The sequence below is a fragment of the Sturnira hondurensis genome, unplaced genomic scaffold (genome assembly GCF_014824575.4).
Source record: "Sturnira hondurensis isolate 20B ecotype Veracruz unplaced genomic scaffold, ASM1482457v3 Scaffold0008196, whole genome shotgun sequence".
In the NCBI taxonomy this organism is placed as follows: Eukaryota; Metazoa; Chordata; class Mammalia; order Chiroptera; family Phyllostomidae; genus Sturnira; species Sturnira hondurensis.
Genome location: NW_028080827.1, coordinates 26,435,377 through 26,454,182, shown reverse-complemented (window position 1 = coordinate 26,454,182; position 18,806 = coordinate 26,435,377). Strand labels below are relative to the sequence as shown.

Sequence of the window (18,806 nt, the reverse complement as noted above, 5' to 3'; positions counted from 1 at the left end):
CTGGAGGCGACCAGGAACCAGGCTCCCTGGGGGGCCTGGAAAAAGTGTGCTGTCCTGGCCACAGAACAGGCTCTAAAGGCCCAGTAAACTCTGGATAGCTTAGGTTTTCATTCCTCTGCTCCACTTTAATCCAGACACGAAGCAATTACTTGTTAATGTGGCCGCAAAAGCCCCCCCCCTTTTTTTCTTATTACCCACTCCAATGGCTGGAAAGAAATTCTCAAATTTCACTTGAGAAAATCATCTCACCAGGCATCTCCCAAGGAAAGCAAAGTTACTTTGAGATCCTTATGCTAATGAGAAGCCCTAAACCACTTTCTGAAAGAGGTTACAGACCCTATCTTGGGCTCCTCCCTATGAACTTGAAGCCCTCACCTTTCGTGCAATAAGCGGATGAAAGCAGTTTCTACTGGGTGGGTAAAATTCCCTGTGTTCTGCCAACACCCAACCTAACCTTCCCAGCTCTGCAGGACCAGACACCAAGCCTGGTCACTGTCACCTCTACCCAGAAGGCAGGAAAAGGGAAACAGCTTTTCAGGAGAGCTGGAAAACAGACTAATTCTATGCTGGCGGGTTCTCCTCCACCTGAAAGTCCTACAGGAAGTTAGTTGTTAAAGGCAAACTGCCAGTCTCCTGAATAGGAATAATCTTAAGTCTGCTCACCTACAACAACAACAACAACAGCAACAAGAGGAAGAGGAGGAGGAGGAGAACAGCAATGAAGACAGAGAAAAAGGAGAAGAAAGACACCCATTCAACTTGAAAGTGAGAACACTGGCAGATGTCCCATATAAACTCCATGCTTTATACATCAATTAAATACACTTGGCATTCAATAAATTACATCAGAGAATGCCACAGTTACCAAGGTGAGTGGGCTCAAGGAGTCCATTGTTATTTTTATTCTCATTTAAACAAAGGCATCCCTCCAAATGAACAGCCCTGGAGAATGGCCTCTCACGTATGTACGACAAGCTCTACCTTTGCTTTCAGGTACCAATTCTCCTCAGCTGAAACCCTGATTTAATCTCATTTTCAACAGCTCAGTGCATTAAGAAAAACCACCAGTTAAAAGGTTAAAAATATAATCTGGCAATTAACACTGATGCTTCTAAATCATATGCTCCACAGAAGCAAATGTGTTTGCTTTCCTGCCACACCACCTACACCCAGAGGCCCTGGGCGCAACCGAAGAAGCCGTGGACGGCACAGCCAGCACTCCACCAGGGGACACCGCAGCACCCAAATACGCACAATGCAAGTGAGCCACTGGCACTTCACCAAGGCACAGTTGGCTCTGATACATAATCTCTATTTTCAAAATTTTATTTATGGAAATAACAAGTTTTAAAACAGATTTTCATAGGATCCCTGTGGGTCCCAGGTTTCTAGCTTTCAAATTCAGGGTCATTCAATGGTCGCTAATGCTCACCTGGATCCACAAGGCAAACCTAAGCCATCACAGCAAGACTCAGTAGACTCCACATATTTACTGCATTTTATCAAAATCGTCCCCGATCACAAAAGTTCTCATCACGAGGGAAACAAATCTGCGACCATGGATGAGGATGGGTGTTAACTAGACTTGGTGCAGCAGTCGTTTCGTGCTACATACAAACACCAAGTTGTGACGCTGTGCACCTGAAACCAATACAAAGCTGTATGTCAACTACATCACAGGAAAGAAGTCCCCTGTAGAGATTTCTACTCAACTATCCGCTAATCTAAAACTTCCATGGTCCATTAGCATGCCATGCCTGAAACTCCTGGGTAACTGAAAGCCTTACTATCTCAAGCTTGGCTCAATTTTCTCAATAAGCAGAAAATTCAGCAAATTGTTAGTCTTTTTTTACCCAATTACTTCTGGTCCAGAAGAGGCCAGAGTTCTAGCTTTTGGAATGTTTTCTATGAGAAAAAATAAAGGCTGTTTTTGATTTAATAACAGTCACCAGGTGTAGCTAATACATTTATAACAGAAAGCCAAACATGTCAGCTCCTGGAGAAATCTCACTTCAGACAGATCTTCGATAATAAACTGACTCTTCAACTACCAACATTTACCAAAATCTCTGGGCTACCAGGCCTGAACATTATTTCTCATTCTGGGAAAATATCTGCAACTTCTGTTCATTTTTTTATTGAGAGGTGTTCATAATACATCAGAAAGAAAAATCTACAAGGCAAAAATAATCAGCCCAGCACTCACCATAAGACATTGTCTTATCATGGTCCAATCAAAACCAAATGAACAAATTCATCAAGCCACTTTACAAAACTACGATTCACAAATGAAACAGACTGCAGCTCACTCCCAAAGATGTGTGCACACACTGAGGACAGTCTTTTCCCTTCCACATGTTGTCAAGTCATGAGGCAGCCCACATGCTCAGAGAGCCGGGTTTGTATGGGTTTGACCCTCAGAACACAGCCTTTGGGTTGCAGAGACACCATGAAGGACAAGGGCCTTGATCCAGAATAATCCATACCCCCACACTGCTCTCCCATGTGTGCGCAACTGTTTACGCTCACATTTTCCTCTTATTTGTTATCAATCCTGTGAATAACCTGAATTTTAGACATTTCATTATCTCTTATGGTCCCTGTAAGAACTGGAGTGGGAATACACAAAGGAGACAAACACTCACTGGTGGGTTCTACGAACTGAAGGCAGGACAGGAAACTGGACTGGGGGTGGGGGGGGGTGGTGAAAGAAAAAAGCAGGGAAGAAAAATGCCTCATAGTCCCCTCCTGCACACAGCTCTCCCCAGCAAAAGAAACAGTTTAACGGCAAAATCTCAGGTTCCTTGTGATAATGATTTTTAAAAAGAAATGAAAAAAGCCAAACTCAAGTTGGTTGCCAGAGTACCCAGTTGTCGCACTTCAATTACATAACAAGCTATACTCAACAGGTCTGATGGAAGGGAAAAGTCAACACACAAGTATGTTTGTGAGGACATACAAATACACTGAAGTTGCCTAAACAGCAAACATCATATATACATTAATAGCACAAAGCTGTCTAAAACTCTAGGGACTCTGAAAGTAGAAAATGCAGAGTGAGAAAGCAGTGACCCAACCAGCACACCAACACAATAGCCCACTGTGATAAGCATCAGGAAATAATAATGGAAAGAATTATTTATCTGTGACTTCAGAGTGGAAAGATAAGACACCACAGCAACTAACTTTGAGCAAAAGTAAAGATTCATCACTGTCAAAACATGTTTGGATTTGTTGATTTTTCTAGAAAGATTTTTAACACCACACACTAAGATCATTTAAAACCGAAATTACTGTCAGCTTCAGACCACATCCCTGTACTCATCCACTTTAACCCCTTCTCTTTCTTAAAGTTTAAAAGGAATATTGAAAACTTACCACCATCTCATTTTAGGGCCAAAGAGACAACTGTCAATGAGCACCCATCATGGTGATATGCTGAAGAACCTTGCAACTTGAAAGATGCAAACAGGACCATGCTTTTAGGAAGCTAATTAAAATATTATAAATAAAACAAATACCTGTTTAAACGTTAATAATCCATTATTTAAAACCGGAGCCGGGAGCAAAGAAAGGAGTAAAAAGCCACCATATTAGAAAGCTTGTAATTTCCAGGATGGCATTTCTTAACCCGATCGATAAATACCCTTGACCCCCCATCCACCCAGTCACTGAGTGCTTGGTCCTACAGGAGATGCTAGGGCAGAGAGCAAGTGAGTGAAACCTGGCACTGGCCTGAAGGGGCTCCCGAAGAAGGGGACATTTACAAGGCACAGAGACCCCATTAAAAATAATTGTTCCAGGCTGGAAGGAAAGGGAGGAGGAGTCAGGAGGGGCATCGTGCTGGACGTGACACCTGAGCTAAATGCTGGGTGAGCAGGGGACAGCAGAGGGAACTGAGGGGCAAAAGCGCAACAGATGGAAAAAACAGGAAGGAAGTTCTACGAACACCTAATGGAGGCTGGGAGGTAAGGCCCCAAGGGCAAAACCGTAAGTTATCTTGGGCTTGACAGGGAGACACGTCTTTCAAAGTGTCCCTTCCCCTAAATTCCTAAGAAACTTATTTTCAGAAGCCATTCCCTAGAACCCATGCTAGACTTCCAGAGATCATGTAAAGGTCTCGGTGAATATAATAAACCTGTATTTCTCCTCTTGCAGATCTTGTTTGAACAGGTAAGAACCATGGACATCATTTGGCAATTCCCAACACTTTACCCAAACCCCCCAAAAAGCAGAAATTGTGCAGATAACCTATTGAAACAGATCTGTTCTGATCAAGAAAAAAATATCTTTGGCTTATCTAGCATTAATCAAATTCTTAAAATAAAGGTCAGTTTTTAGTTAACATTTTCAAAAGCAGGACATATATTATGTGTAAAATGAAGTATATAAAATATTTTTGTACATGGACAATAACAAAGTGTATGTGCAGAAAAATAAAAATAATATTAATATTGTGGGTGATTTCCTTCTTCCAAAATTTCATTAACATTCTTTATATATCATCTTTTTAGCATAGACCTTCTGTTTAAGATTTTATTTATTTATTTTTTAGAGAGGGAAAGGGAAGGAGGGCAACATCAATGTGTGGCTACCTCTTGAGCGCCCCCTACTGGGGACCAGGCCCGCAACCCAGGCATGTGCCCTGACTGAAAATCGAACCAGCAACCCTTTGCTTTACAGGCCAGCACTCAATCCACTGAGCCACACCAGCCAGGGCTAGCATAGAGCTTTTAAATTAATTCCATATTAGCTGAAAATAAATGATTAGCCTAAAAATTTCCATTTACAAATTTGTCAGTGGAGGAAAGCTAAATGATTAGTGTTAATGATCAGTACTGCCATCTAAAACTTATACGGATCTATGACATATAATTTAAAAGTGGTTTAACCCTAGAAGAAATTGGGGTGAAATTACTACAGTAGCAAAATCAAAGAGTACGTGATTTATGGTAACGAACATGATGAGCCTTCAAGTGGATTAAAAAACAATCAGATCACAGAAAAATCCACTTCAGCTGAGTTTAAGGAGCTCTGCAGAGCCCTCCTCCTGAGGGGCTGCAGGGCTATTGTCCACATTTGATCTGAATGGAGGCAACAGGAAAACAGGGGCAGGCGTGCTCTGACCCTCTCGTGGGCCTGAGGAGAGGCCCATAAAGGGAAGTGCTGGCAGGCAAAGCCATCACGCAGTGAGGAGGGGCCGGCTCCCTGCGGGGCTGTCCCTACACCATTGTCTGCCCGTCGCAGGTGGTCCAGTGGGGAAATCACCAGCACCTCCATTGTTACAAACACAAATTCAGAACCTAGGGCCAAACACTAAGTTCATTATTAAAAGTTCCTATTGACAGTGGTATAGGATTTACAGGCTTTGAGAAGTAGGACATGTATAAGTTTTAGAACCTGAGACCAGGACTCAAACTCCTAAACTTCAAAATACTTTACTAAACAGCCGCTCACCGGCTCGCTGGAGTCACTGGAATCTCCCAGCACTTCTGTTTCCCCATTTCTCCAATAGGAGGGCATCACATCCTGCTGAAGTGCAGCAACGAGCACAGGGCAGGGGCTTGCGCCCCCTCGCAAGCCTCACACACCATGCAAGGGACCCAAGTCCTCACTGCCTCTTACAGTCAGTAAACTGCCAGGAGAACGAAGGAGAGCCACGTTCCCTTCCAGGACAGAATGTGGGATGTGGGTGGGCTCTCCTAGAAGCTAAAGAAGCCTGCAGGCTTCCCACCACGGCTAAACTACTCAGCACCATCAAGGAGCAGTCTGATTTCTCCTACAATATGGAGTCTATATGCATAATTACCCAGAACAGTATTCCCAACTAGTAAACCCAAAACATGAGCTTTGACAGCCATGGAAGGCGTCGGAGATGGGAGGATGGGCACACAGATTATTCCGGCTGATGAAGATTTGTGTCTTTTTCTCTATCTGCGAACCAGGTGAGTTGTTATTTTTAATATTTAAAACAGCAGCACAGGGGCAGAGAACCATTATAAGACAATAATTCAGCTGAAGGGCATCCTAGGCTGTGTAAACCACTCAGGTTTCACCCTGGAGTAGTTTATTACATTATCAGAACCTCCTGATTGAATTACTCCCCTGTAGCGCTTCCAAGTCTCTGCTTTTTCTCAATACAACATCTAATGCTGCTTATCAAGATGCTATATTTGTCCTTTGGTATTCTGCCATCTGATATCTTATGGTGCCTGTTTATGACACATGCTCCCCGCCCCCAAGTGACTCTGGGTCCAATGTGCCCCGACACATCTGTAACCGAAAAGCCTCAACTGCGTCCACAGGAAGGCTGCAACTCGACAGCATGAAGCTGCACCAGCTTCCAGAAGGGTCTAAGTCAACAGCTCCATCAAAGCTGCACACTGGCATCTGGTGTAAGTTAACACTTAGAATAAACAAATAAAAGGCACTTTGCCTGGCCTGGGCTTTTCAGATTAGCTGAACTAGTTCCACTGCCAGAACAAGTCGAATTAAGTGCTGTGAGTGAGGAGATGAGAGGAACTAGGAAGGCTTTTTCTCTGAATCAATACTAACAGGAAGATCACGAGACAGGAACGGGAAGATCAACATACATTAGTATCCAGGAAAAGACAGACCTTTACTTGAGAAGACAGTGCGTGAAGCCCCTTTCCCAAGCTACCAACAAAACACAAATGCTGGCCTAAGGTATCACCGGCAATAGCAAATGAGAAAAGAAAGATTTGGGGGTGCATGCCGCAACTGCACGGCTTCAAAACCAGAGAAGGAGACTTCTAGTCATTTTGGATTATAAAAGCAGGTCTTCCTTGAAGCATTAATTTAACTGTAATATACTCAAGTAAGTAAGGCAGCAGGTATTAGGAGAATTCAAATTTTTATTCCCTGGAGATCATATATTTGATCTTCTTTTGAAAATACACTAGGAATATAAGCAGGCAAAGTACATACATAGGCAATTTCCTCAAAAGAGTTCATGTAAGTTGTAAACATTAAAAAAGAAATAATCTTACCAGTAACTTCATTAAAGGAGTGAAGGTTTGTCACTGCATTTAGTAAGAATACTCAGGAGGGAGAGGATCTAGTTAAAAAACGAATTGGGTTCAAAACCACACACACAGTAGAGGGGAGATTTATGAACAAGGGTACTGGAGTCAGAAAGGCCTGGGTTCAAACAGGAGCTCCGTCATGTAACAGTCCAACAACCCTGGACCAGTTTCTCAACAGCCACACGTACGTAAGTGATGGTAGCCGCCTCCCCTGGTCAGAACATAAGGAAGCGAGGCATGAGCAGCATTTTGCACAGGACCTGGCTGAGAATAAGCACTCGATATGGGAAACTAAGACATCATCCCTGTGCACCTCCCCAAAGAGAAAAAGAATCAGGCCACTAAGTAGCAACAGCCTAGCCAGGATTTCCTCATTCTTGCAAGAAGAAAGAAAGACAGAGAGAGACCACGCTCAAGCACTCAGATCCTGATGCGCCCCCTTTAAAGATGATTTTAGCAGGGATGTCCAACCCATGCGCTTGTGGGCCACATGCAGCCCAGGATGGCTTTGAATGGGGCTCAGCACAAAATCATAAATTTACTTAAAACCTTTTTTTTGCTTATCAGTTTTCATTAGTATTTGTGTATTTAATGTGTGGCCCAAGACAACTCTTCTTCCATTGTGGCCCAGAAATGCCAAAAGGTGGGACACCTCTATAGGCTTCTTGAGCAGGGGCCTGCACTTCAGTTCAAAGGGAGTAGAGAGCTCCGAAGATGAGGCAGAGGTTAACATGGGAGTAATGGGCAAACAGGGAGAGCCAGCAGGACAGTGAGCAGAGACCCTGTACCTGCAGCAAGCAGAATATGAATCTGCTCTTCCTTCCTGGCAACAGGATCAATACACCACCAGAGGGGCTGTTCTATGGGCAATACCATCCCAGCTGTCCCCACACTTCCGCTACTGGGCACAGCTGAGCCACAGCCAGCTAAGACCCTGGGCTGCAGTAACAGCCTGGAAAGGGAGCACCCAGTTATTCCTCCCCAAGGGTGATTCATAGATGGTTTGCATGCAGCCCCCTGGGAGGCTGGGGAAGGAGGGCAGTGGAGCTGCAGATCCTCTCTGTGGGTGGGGACTGCACATGGGACACCATCTCTTGGGCATTCAGGGAAAGCAAGGCTCCAGAGGGCAGCTGGTTAAGAGCATAAAGGTCCTTTGATCCTTGATTGCTCTGCAGGGAGGGGTTTGACCCCAAAACATCCACAGGTTCTAGCACAAGCTTCCAACCACATCACTGAGCCAGAGAATGATGGCTTTATCCCACCGCCACCATCTCTCAGGGGAAGGCCAGGGCCAGCATGAGCTACTGTCCCAGCAGAGGAAGGGAGACAAAGGTAGGAGGAAACGAATGACAAAAGAGAAAACACAGACCCCTTTGGAGATTTCAAGTAAGTTCTATCCTGCTAGAACTCCAGTTTACAGCTGAAACTGTGCCTGCTCCTCCCATGTGGAATAACCAATAGCAGCGAACTGTGCACCCTCTCACCTCCCAGCTGCAGTGCTGAAACATTCTTCTGCCCACGCACCTGCAAGATGCTGGTCTCGTGACCTCCCATAATCAAGTCTGTTAGTTGTATTATTTCGTGTCAGGTGGCCTTTAAAGGCCTGGAAATCTGTGTCACACGGTAGCTGTTCTGGGTCAGAGCCGCTGTGTTCAAATCCACCAGAAGCACGGTTCTCAGCTAAGCTAGGCCGTTCTTCAACTGCTGGCTCTCAATGAATTTCATGAGGGAATATTGAGTATGGAGATTAACAAATGCAAAGAGACTCACAGATGACTTACATGTGATAAAGTCACTCCACAAATGCTTTTGTTAGCTAAAATTTTCAGACCGTATGTACTTAATATTTGGAATAACTCATCTAAAAGGCTAACATTGTGCTTATTAACATAACCAATAACCTGAAGGAAACAAAAAGCCACTCAAGAAAAACTCTGAATTATTTTGTAACAACTGGCACGCACGGCTCTTTATTGGTCAGCGCTTTGGAGAAACGGCTCACCTCTGCTCCAGGTGAAGTGGACTGGGGCAGCTCAATGGGCTCAAGGATCCAAGATGACTTCACTCCCAGGTCCACTGCCTCAGCTGGACTGGCTAGGGGTTGGCCGGGTCTCCTCTGCTTTTTAACCTCTCACCCACCACAGCCACTCTCTCCAGCAGGAGAGTCAGACTTCTTTTTCTGGCAACTGCCTCCTAAGAGGGTGTTCTGACCTGAATTTATATATTGAAGTCCTAACCCCCAGTATGCCTCAGAATGTGACTGTATTTGGAGAGAGGGTCTTTAAAGAGGTGATTAAAGTTAACTCAGGTCCCATGGGTGGGCCCTCATCCAATATGACTAGTGTCCCAATTAGGAAGGGCACCAGGGAGGGGCACACACAGAGAAAAAATATGGGAGAACATCCATCTGCAAGCCAAGCAGAGAGGCCTCATGAGAAACAAAACCTGCCAACACCTTGATCTTGGACATTTAGTCTCAAAAACTAAAAAAAATTAACTTCTGCTCATTAAGCCTCCCTGTCTGTGGTGTTTTGTTATGGCAATTGTAGTAAATTAATACAGAGAACAAAAACAGAAGCTACAACACCCCTTAAGGCAACATCCGAAAGCCACAAAGCTTCACTTCCTTTACACAGACTGGTCCAAGCAAACCACAAGACCAGCCCAGATTCAAGAGGAGAGGATTCGCCTCCTCACGGGAGGTCCAGCCCGCACACATGAAGACCTATTGCTGACCATATCTGAAGACAACAGGCGGACAACATGGGATCAAGTCAAAACCCTGAGTTCTCTTATCTGATCTCCAACTGACTGCAAAGCCAACTGGGAAACTTGGATCAATGTCTACCTCAAGAACATGACCATTAGGTACAATCCTTTCATTAGACGGTTTAAAGGGTTAAACTACTGAAAGCTTACTAAGTGAAAATAGTTCAAGTATGTGAAAAACTCTGTCGAGAAGCATAAACTGACAAACAAACACACGGAGGAAAAACAGATTCCATCCTCAAGCCAAACCATAATGAACCTCCCGTACGCCAGCAAGGGTCCAGTGTGCCCCACTTTATGAGATGTGGCGAGAAGCATACTACTTCGCGTCTAGAATCCTCGGGCAGAAAGGGCCTTTCCTCAAGGTGACCAATCAATCGAGTGCTCCAGGAAATTCTAATTGCTCGCCCATTGCAAGTGCCGTGTTCCATGACTATAGGAGGCAGCATGGGAAGGCCAGGTAGGGACGGGAAACGAGAAAGAGCTTCTGCGGCTCCTCCGAGGCACTTGGGAGTAAGAAAGAACTGTTTTACACCAAAAGCCTAGAATCCAAACACCCAACTGCCTGCTTTGGTGGGATTCTATTAGACCAGCATAAATTAGAATGGACGTACACAGCTTAAAATAATGATTCTTATCCTGAGAACAGATTCTGCACAAGCAGAAAAGCAGGAAACAGAGTTAAGTGTTTGAGAGTGAGAAGCATTATGTGGATGGCTGGAAACAAAACCTCAATAGAGAACTTGCAATAGTCCTAAAACCTGCTACTGAAAATACTCCTGATGCATATTTATTAGGTTTGTCATCCGAGAGGCCTGTATTCCACAGTATTTCCAGCCATCATTAACAGGCACTAATGACCACAGCCTTTCAACACCGCGCCACCATGGTGCACTGCAATGCGCCCAGAGCAGCTGGCGGAATCGGAACAGATGGCCTGCTTCCCTTCAAGGCAGAACTTTCTGCAGGTGACAAAATGACTGTTAGGTGACTGTCAAAAAGAAAAACAAACAAAGGTCGAAACTGGAGTATAGGACGTCAGCAACGTAGGTGGTTAGTACTCCAGGGAGCCTTTAACTTGGGCCTTAAATGTTGGGAGGATTGTTTTCAAAGCCACAGCTGTGCTACAGAATCTGCATTCCTTCCAAACAGTGAAACATTCTGAGCCCTGAAGTCACCACAGTGCTGAGCAGGGCGCGCTGGAGTGTGCCACAGAATCCATTCCTTCAAGACACTGAGTTCCCACCATGCACCTGAAAAGGCGTGCCCTGTACTTTATGGGGGAGGGGCGTGGAAATGAGAGTCCCTGCCCCCAAAGGAAAGCCCAAAGGGTTCCAATGCACTCCAGTGGGATGCAGTCACCACTCTGGGCACACGGCAAGCAGCACAGCGACTGAATCCTGTTTGTGCTTAGGGATGTTGAAGAACTGTCCTTATGTTTCTTCACACATGTATTTCCCCTTTGGTAAATTGTATATACAGTTTCCCACCTTAACTAAGAAAAAACTAGGAATCCTTTGGCTGTAGGAGTAGAGTGGCTTAAACAGAAGAAAGTAAATAACCGAAAAAGGCAGGCCCTTTCAGAGGACACAGGACTATTCTCTCAGAAAAGCTTTTCCTGGTTATCCTGTCTACAAGAATCCCCCCACTAGTCCCCACTCTTGCCCACCCAATCACCTACTCCCCCCTTGTTCTGCTTTATTTTCCTCAGAGCACTCTCTGAGATTAAATGTTTTATCCACCTGTCTGCCGGCTCAGCTGCCACCACCGGCGCAGGTAGGGTCACGGTCCATTTCGCCTGCTGCTGTGTGGGGCCAAGTGCCTAGGGCAGTGCCCGTCCTAAGTCAGTATCTCTGAGCCACTGAATGAACGGATGGCCAGTCACACAGAACTCTGAGCAGGGAGTGCAATGAGGTCTCACGAGGGACTAGAACCAGAAGCTGGAACCAGGACAGCTGCGGGCTCACTCACACTGCATTCCCTCTTCGCCTGTCTCTGAGGCCCAGCCTCAGGTCTCCACCTCCTGCTGCATCCCTCTTTGCTTTCCCCACTCCCATTTCAGCACTGAAAACCAGCCAGTCTCCCATGCCCTCAGGATATAACCCAAAATCCTTCTGGTAACTTTCAAAGCTCCCCACAACCTGTCCTCCCATTCTTCTCTCTCATTATTTCACCCAACCACTCTCTCCTCCCGCCCTCGGAGGAGCGATGGGACCCCTCACCTCTGGGTCTTAGAACACAGTGTCTCCTCTTGCTGCAGCCCTCCTCCCCTCTCACCCGCACTGGCATCCCCTTCTCCTCCTGGCACAGGGTGAGAGGACCTGCTACTGTCCCCCATCACAGCTTAGGCTCTAAATTGCTTTCTCTCTGACTGAGCTGTAGGCGCCGCAGAAAAGGACCACCCTGCTTTGCTCACCACTGCATCTGAGCAGAGCATGTAGATGCTCAAATATTTGCAGGATAAATGAATGAACTCTGTATCAGCAATGCCTGTTCACTAAGGGGCTGTGACGAGAATGAGACAGCAATTCACAAGGGCAGGGATGCGTCTGCCTTGTCTAGCTATATTCCCCATGTGTGGAAGAGGAGGCACCCAATAAACATTTGTTGAGTGAATAAATTCCTGGTTAGCCTAATGTAACTCCACACCTTTTTCTAACACTTGAGAAAACATGTCAGAATGCAAGTGGGTAAAAGAAATGTTAGTATTAATGGAACATCTTTGAATCATTGAAAGATCCACACTTTATTACTTGTAATAAATTACTGGCCGCATACCTCAAAATTGATTGTATGAGGTAGGTGAGATAGTAGTTGAAAATATCTAATTTAGACAAAACTAAAAGATATGAAGCACTTTCTGCTTTTGTTATTTTATTTTCCAACAAAATGAAGGTGACAGTAAGTCCAGTAAGATTATAATAACAAATCATTCCTACCCTCATTTTTCTTTTTATGAAACAGATTCTGCACATGCCAGGAAAACCCTTAATCAAATGGAAAGGAGTTAAAAACACCTTTTTCTCCCATACCAGTGAAGTCCACGAAGTCACTGTGGTCCCCATGCAAAAGCCAGCCTGCAGCCCCACACGCTCCCTCAGGGAGGCTACTGCTGATCCCGCCTCCCCACCCTGCACGGCGGCTGCAAGACCACGGCCCCAGTGTGGCCAGACCAGTCTCCCTCAAATATAGCAACTAGTGTGTTTTAAGAGTTTGGGGGTTTTCTGCGTAAGCTGCTTTATCTTTTGCATAAAACGCATTTGGTAAAGTTGCTGGGAACTGAATCAACCTGGTTTTATTTTTGTTTACATAAAACAAATATTGATCACATGAGGAAATACAACCAAAAATGAACAGTCCTAATGAAGGTTTCAGTCTTGGTGTGTTAAAGAGAGAAACAAACAAATCTGAGCAAGCCAGACAAGAAACCATACAGACAGCCATAGACCCCAAACAAGGCTAAAGTTAGCAAAGGAATATATAGCAACCCAAAGCCAGGAACGTCGTGACCCTTAACAGCCCACAGAATTAGCCACTCCATCCACACCGACAGATCTGAGCTCTTCAAATCACCCCACACACCAAGTGACGCTGACTGACAGTAAAGATTGTGTTTTATTTTTTTTTAAAAGGAAGAAATTCAAAGGCCTTTTAGTCTATAAACAATACTTGTGTTTGATGTCTTTGGGCCCAAGTTGGAGAGGAGGATGAGAAAAGGGAGTGTGAGGGTATATTTTAAGGTTTCTTATTACTACCAAGGGGAGGAGGAGTCAAGGCAAAGTGCCAAGGTTAAAACAAAAAGAGCATCTAGAAATAAGGAGCTGCTTGTTTAAAAAATGAAGACCATGAACTCTTCAAGCAACAGTCCTCTCTGTCTTACTTGATAGAACGCTGCACCATCCAAAGGGGAAAAAGTAGGCACTCTCTGACCTTCACGTAGAGCCTGGCCGGTTTACACCAAAGTATTTCACTTTCAGTCATATTTATAAGCTTTCACTTTCAAGGTTTTTAACCCATTGTTGTCCCAATAGCAATCTGGTAAAACTTGCTCAGCCCTTCTAAGGAAAATGGTTTTTTTTTTTTTATTATTTTATTTATTTACCTTTAGAGGGGAAGGGGAGAGGGAGAGAAACATCAATGTATGGTTGCCTTTTGTGCGTCCCCTGCTGGGAGTTGGCCTGCAGGGAACTAGCCTGCAACCCAGGTATGTGCCCTGGCTGGGAATCGAACCACAATCCTCTGGTTCGCAGGCCTGTGCTCAATCCACTGAGCTACACCAGCCAGGCTAAGGAAAATGTTTTTAAGTGCATAAAGTAAAATACAAAGGATCACAAGTGAAGTCAATTATACTTAGCTTATCAGATAGCTTTAGATTGGGATGCAATAGTAATGTCCCCTGTATTGATGCAGCAAACAACGAATCCAGCAGCAAGTCTGTTTGTTGCCTGTTCTTAGTTGAGCGAAATGCGAAATCTCAGCTTGAGTTATAGTGAAAACAGAGATGCAATTTTTCCCCCAAGTTCAAGAACTCCCTGGATTGCATCTGTGGACCCTAGGTTAAAAGCCTTTGGTTGAAAGAGCCAATAAAAATACATTTGTGAAACATCAAATGAAAAGTAAAGCCTTGCAAAATATACTATCCATTCAATTGTGAGGTTAGAGAAACTAGAGTATAAGCAATATTTTCCCCAAAACCATGACGGGCCATTAGTCAGCAAGAGAGCTGCGTGCCTCAAAGCTTCAAGGCTGGGTTTTTTTGTTTGTTCGTTTGTTTTTCTAACTTACATGAGGGAGGCAGAATACCATTCTGGATTCAATTCCCAGCACCAAAGCGGGAAAGCAGTGACCTGGCCCTGCAGTGACCCAGCTCCGCTAGGGACTTACAAAAGTCTCCTCCCCTCCTGGAGCCTCAGTTTCTGCATCCGTAAAATAAAAGGGCTGAACATGTACCAGGACTTCTCAGGCTCCTTCCAGTTCTAAAGTTCTATCAGATTATCTCTTCTTTATACTAGCTAGTTCAACCTACTTAGCTTAATTTCAAAACATCATTGCCTTTCTTAAACTTGGAACAGAAAGTTTTACCAAATTTAAATGCCCTCATGGACAACCTAACACCAATGAGCCAAATGCATGTATGCTTATGCTACTATAATTTTTAAAAAATGGCCTCTTTTGCACATATCTACTTCATAAAAAGTAATCACAACATTGGTCTTTTCTATTTAAAGGAAGTTCTAATTCTAGCACCATCAACTGGAGAATATACAAAATCAACAAAAGCCAGGTTATCTAGAATTCATTAATGATACATTTTCCACTTTTCAGCCAATTAACAGTATTACAGGGCACAGACCAGGAAGGCCCTTAATGACTACCTAATCTGATCACTTTCATTAGTGCGAAAGAAACAGAGACAGAATGAGGGACCAAGTAAAAATCACAAAGCCAGCCTGCAAGAAAGCAGGAATAAAATCCAGGTCTCCTGACCAGGCCTTCCTGTTCTCCCCGATACACTGAACAGCCTCTCAAATCCTGACATACTTGCCCAACTTCAACAGTGTAGTCAGGTTTAAAACACGGAGAAAAAGACCTAAGAGACCAATCATTTTCTCTACTTTCAATTACGTCACGGGCACAGCCAAGAGTTGGGGCTGGGGCACAGTCACTGGTCAGAGTCATGAAATAATTAAATCCCACTTACCTACCAAGAAAGCGATGACCCTACTAAAATCCTGAACACCTGGAAATTCCCTTGATACTGTATAGCACATGACAAGGTGCAGAAGTACATCTAGATGGACACAGACATACACATACATAGCTCCTCACATATTCACGTATGTGTACAGACACTCAGACACACAGCACAGTTCCTGCCCGTGCTCCAGGATCTCAATGACAGAATATAAAAATAAAGGAGGACCACACGCCAGCTTCAAAAACAGAAGAAAGCCTTGTATTTCATGGAAGCTTCTATGTATAGAGAGCATTTGAATTTTTTTACTCTTTATTGCATTTTTGCATTATCATTTAGTCCCTTTACACCCCCCACCCCCAGCAATCACCACACTGCTGTCCACGTCCATGAGTCCTTTTCACTTTCTGTTCAATATTAAGCATTTTTCAATCTTAAGATTAACTTTATTAGTATGAAAATCTACACATTCTCTGTTTACCAACATTTATGTCCTAGATGATCAGGCATGCAAGGTCATTATTTTTTATTTGATTGTTATTGTTGTTTTAAGAGGGAGGACACCGTCTTAAGTCCTAAGGGTGGGGTATAAAAATTAAGGGACTTTTTAAAGTCTACCTACTGTTCCCTAGCTCCCCAGCATTCTCTGATGTATTCAATATTGCTAGAGAGTCAAAAACCTACTCTCGAAAAAGAAAAGAAAGAGACCACAATTCATCTCAAGTATTCCAACACCAAACTAGCATCTTCTTAGCAGTCTGGTCTCAATCACATTTCACTTCCTCCGAGACTTGCCCTGACCTCCTAAAGAAAACACCTGCCTAGAGCAGACATTCCCCAAGTTAACCCACTTCTGTTGAATACCTGGCAACACCTGAAACTGTCATTTATTATTCATTTGTTTGCATGTTTCTTTCTGCTCATGCCTGCCACACCACACTGTAATGGAAAGCTCCTTGTCCCCTGCTGATCCTCAGTGTCTGCACAGTGCGGGCAGATAGCAGGTGCACACAGAACTGCCTGGTGTCAGGTAAGTGCCATCTATGTCACCCTCAGGGTCTCCTGGAAAAGCATTAGAGAACACGCAGTTGGCTGTGCACTGACAGAGACGACTTTAGAGCCTATGACCCCGGGACAATCCAGGGTATAAATCCTTTCCCGGGGCTTCGAAGTGCCCTACACTTCCAGCTATGAACACAAAACCTCTCCAGACCCACTCACACATGGCTTTTCTGAAGCATCTCAACAATGATTTCCTCAAAAGGAAATAATGAAATAAAGTTCTGGCACAACTTAATCTTTCCTGTCAGGTTCACCATGTTAAACATACTCTGAAGCCAGCCACACAAACAAAACCAAACTCCACAAAATTAGGTTGGGCTGAGGTTACATAAGAGAAGCTAAACTCTGCCTTTTTCCTTGTCGTTCCTCCCTCCTTCCAGTGAACCTTAACATCCGTCTTTTAAGTGCAATTAGGTGCAGGTGAGAAAAACGCTTATTTGCACGTAGCTTCAAAATAGGCAACGAGATTTTCAATAACTTAACCCTGTAGCGGCAAAGCGAGGACTAGCCAACTTTGAGCTGTCCTGTGTCTGGAAGCTTCTCTTTAAAAATCTTCTAAAATTATTAAGTCGACATGTACTTCGAGGTATTCCGTTATCAAAACACTTTCTTCAGAGCTCTGAGTTTTCCCGTTCTTAAGATGTCCCACCTGTGTGCGAAGCCTACTTATCAACACCCGTAATGTTCTGAGTACAGGTCTTTCAACAGACAAGGGCAAAAGCGCGGGTTCCCGGGAGTGACACATCCCAAGGAAAAAAAATAATCCTTTCTCCTCCAGCACTAAACCCAAGCCGTTCTTTCTCCTGAGTTTCCTGCGCTTCCCCCTCCCCAGTCCGCTCCCCTTTCACTGCCCACTTTATCCAGCTTTCATCCCGCGAAGCCTCCCTCCCGGCTTATTAAGGGTAAACAATAGAAATGTCACAAGGAAACTCGGGAAGTAGATGAAGTCTCTCACTGTTGCCGTTTAACGATCGTGGATAATTACTAGCTTCAAAATGTGGTTTTCACAAGCGGAGAGAGAGCCGAGGCAGGCAAGGCTAGCGAGCTCCTCGCCGCCGGGAGGACATCTGCGAGGCCACGACCCGGGGTGGAGGGGCCGAGGGGGTGCGGCCAGGCGCCGCCGCGTCCTCGCCCCTCCGGGGCGCTCGCGGCGCCGAGAGCCGAGGGCCTGCGGGCCCGCCCGGGTCAGAGACAGTTCACTGCCCGCGGGCTGCGGCCGCCCGCCGCGGTCGCCGTAACAATGTGCTAAGGGCGGCCCGCGGACGCCCACCGCGCAGACCGCTCGGCCCGCCGCAGCCGCCCGCTGGCTGCGCCTCGCTCAGAGTTCGGGGCCCCGGGCCCACAGCGAGCGGGGACAGAGGGCCCCCCGGCGCAGGGCCTCGGGAGCCTCTCAGCTCCGCCAACCGGGGGGTCTCCTGCGACACAGCCAAGTGCCTGCGACGGTGGCGCCTCAGCCCCGGCCCCGACCGACCCTCCGCGAATCGGCGCTCTTGGGGAAGTCGAGCCCCTGCCCCTGCCCCTGCGGTACGACCACGCACTTCGTGCGCGAGCACTGAGCCCTGCGGGGCGTGAGGTCACCCCAGTCCCCCGCCGCCGCCGCCCGGGGGGCCGGGCCCGCTCTTCCACTTCCTCCGCAGCCGTCCCCAGCGCGGAGAGCGCATCCTGGCTCCCGCCTCGGCACCCGCCATCCCAGCCGTTCCGGCCGTTCCCAGAGCCCTGGTGGTCCCCAAAGAGCGCCCGAGCCACCCCGCTGGCGCCGCTTCGGGATGCGCGAGCGCGGCGGCTACCCAGCCCGGGGCGCTCGCCGCCCGCCCCTACTCTCCCCGAGGTCGGGAATGCCGGGACTCACCCCAATACCACCAGCTCCCCGTATTTCACCGGCTCCTTATTGGGGGCGCAGTGCTCCTCCTGGTCGGGGGAAAACATGGAGCCCCGCTCGGCCGCCGCCGCCTCCGCCGCGATCCCCGCCGAGTCCGCGCCGCCGCTACAATCCCATCCCGAGAAGGGGGTGAGCGCGCCGGGGAAGGGCACGGCGGCGAAGGGGGCGCGGGGCGGCCAGTCCCGAGGCTGCTCCGTCGTGGCTGCGCGTCTGCCCCGCCGGGCTTCCCGGAGCTCCGCGAGCCGCGGCCGCCCCGAGCCAGACTAGACAACAAATGGGACCCGGCAGCAGGGGACCTGTCCGCGCGGAGCGCTGCAGCCGCCGCCAGAGCCCCGCGGGAGGGAGGAAAGGAACA

At 46.4% G+C, this 18,806-nt stretch overlaps 1 protein-coding gene across 1 annotated transcript in view; it reads right to left on the bottom strand.

The window, feature by feature from the left end:
* The window catches only part of PELI2 (pellino E3 ubiquitin protein ligase family member 2), a 159,829-nt gene extending 141,023 nt beyond the window's left edge, over nt 1–18,806 (bottom strand). Inside the window, exon 1 of the mRNA XM_037054367.1 lies at nt 18,422–18,806. Coding sequence (XP_036910262.1) covers nt 18,422–18,498 — 77 coding nt within the window. The 5' untranslated portion in view covers nt 18,499–18,806. The remainder of the gene's footprint in view (nt 1–18,421) is intronic.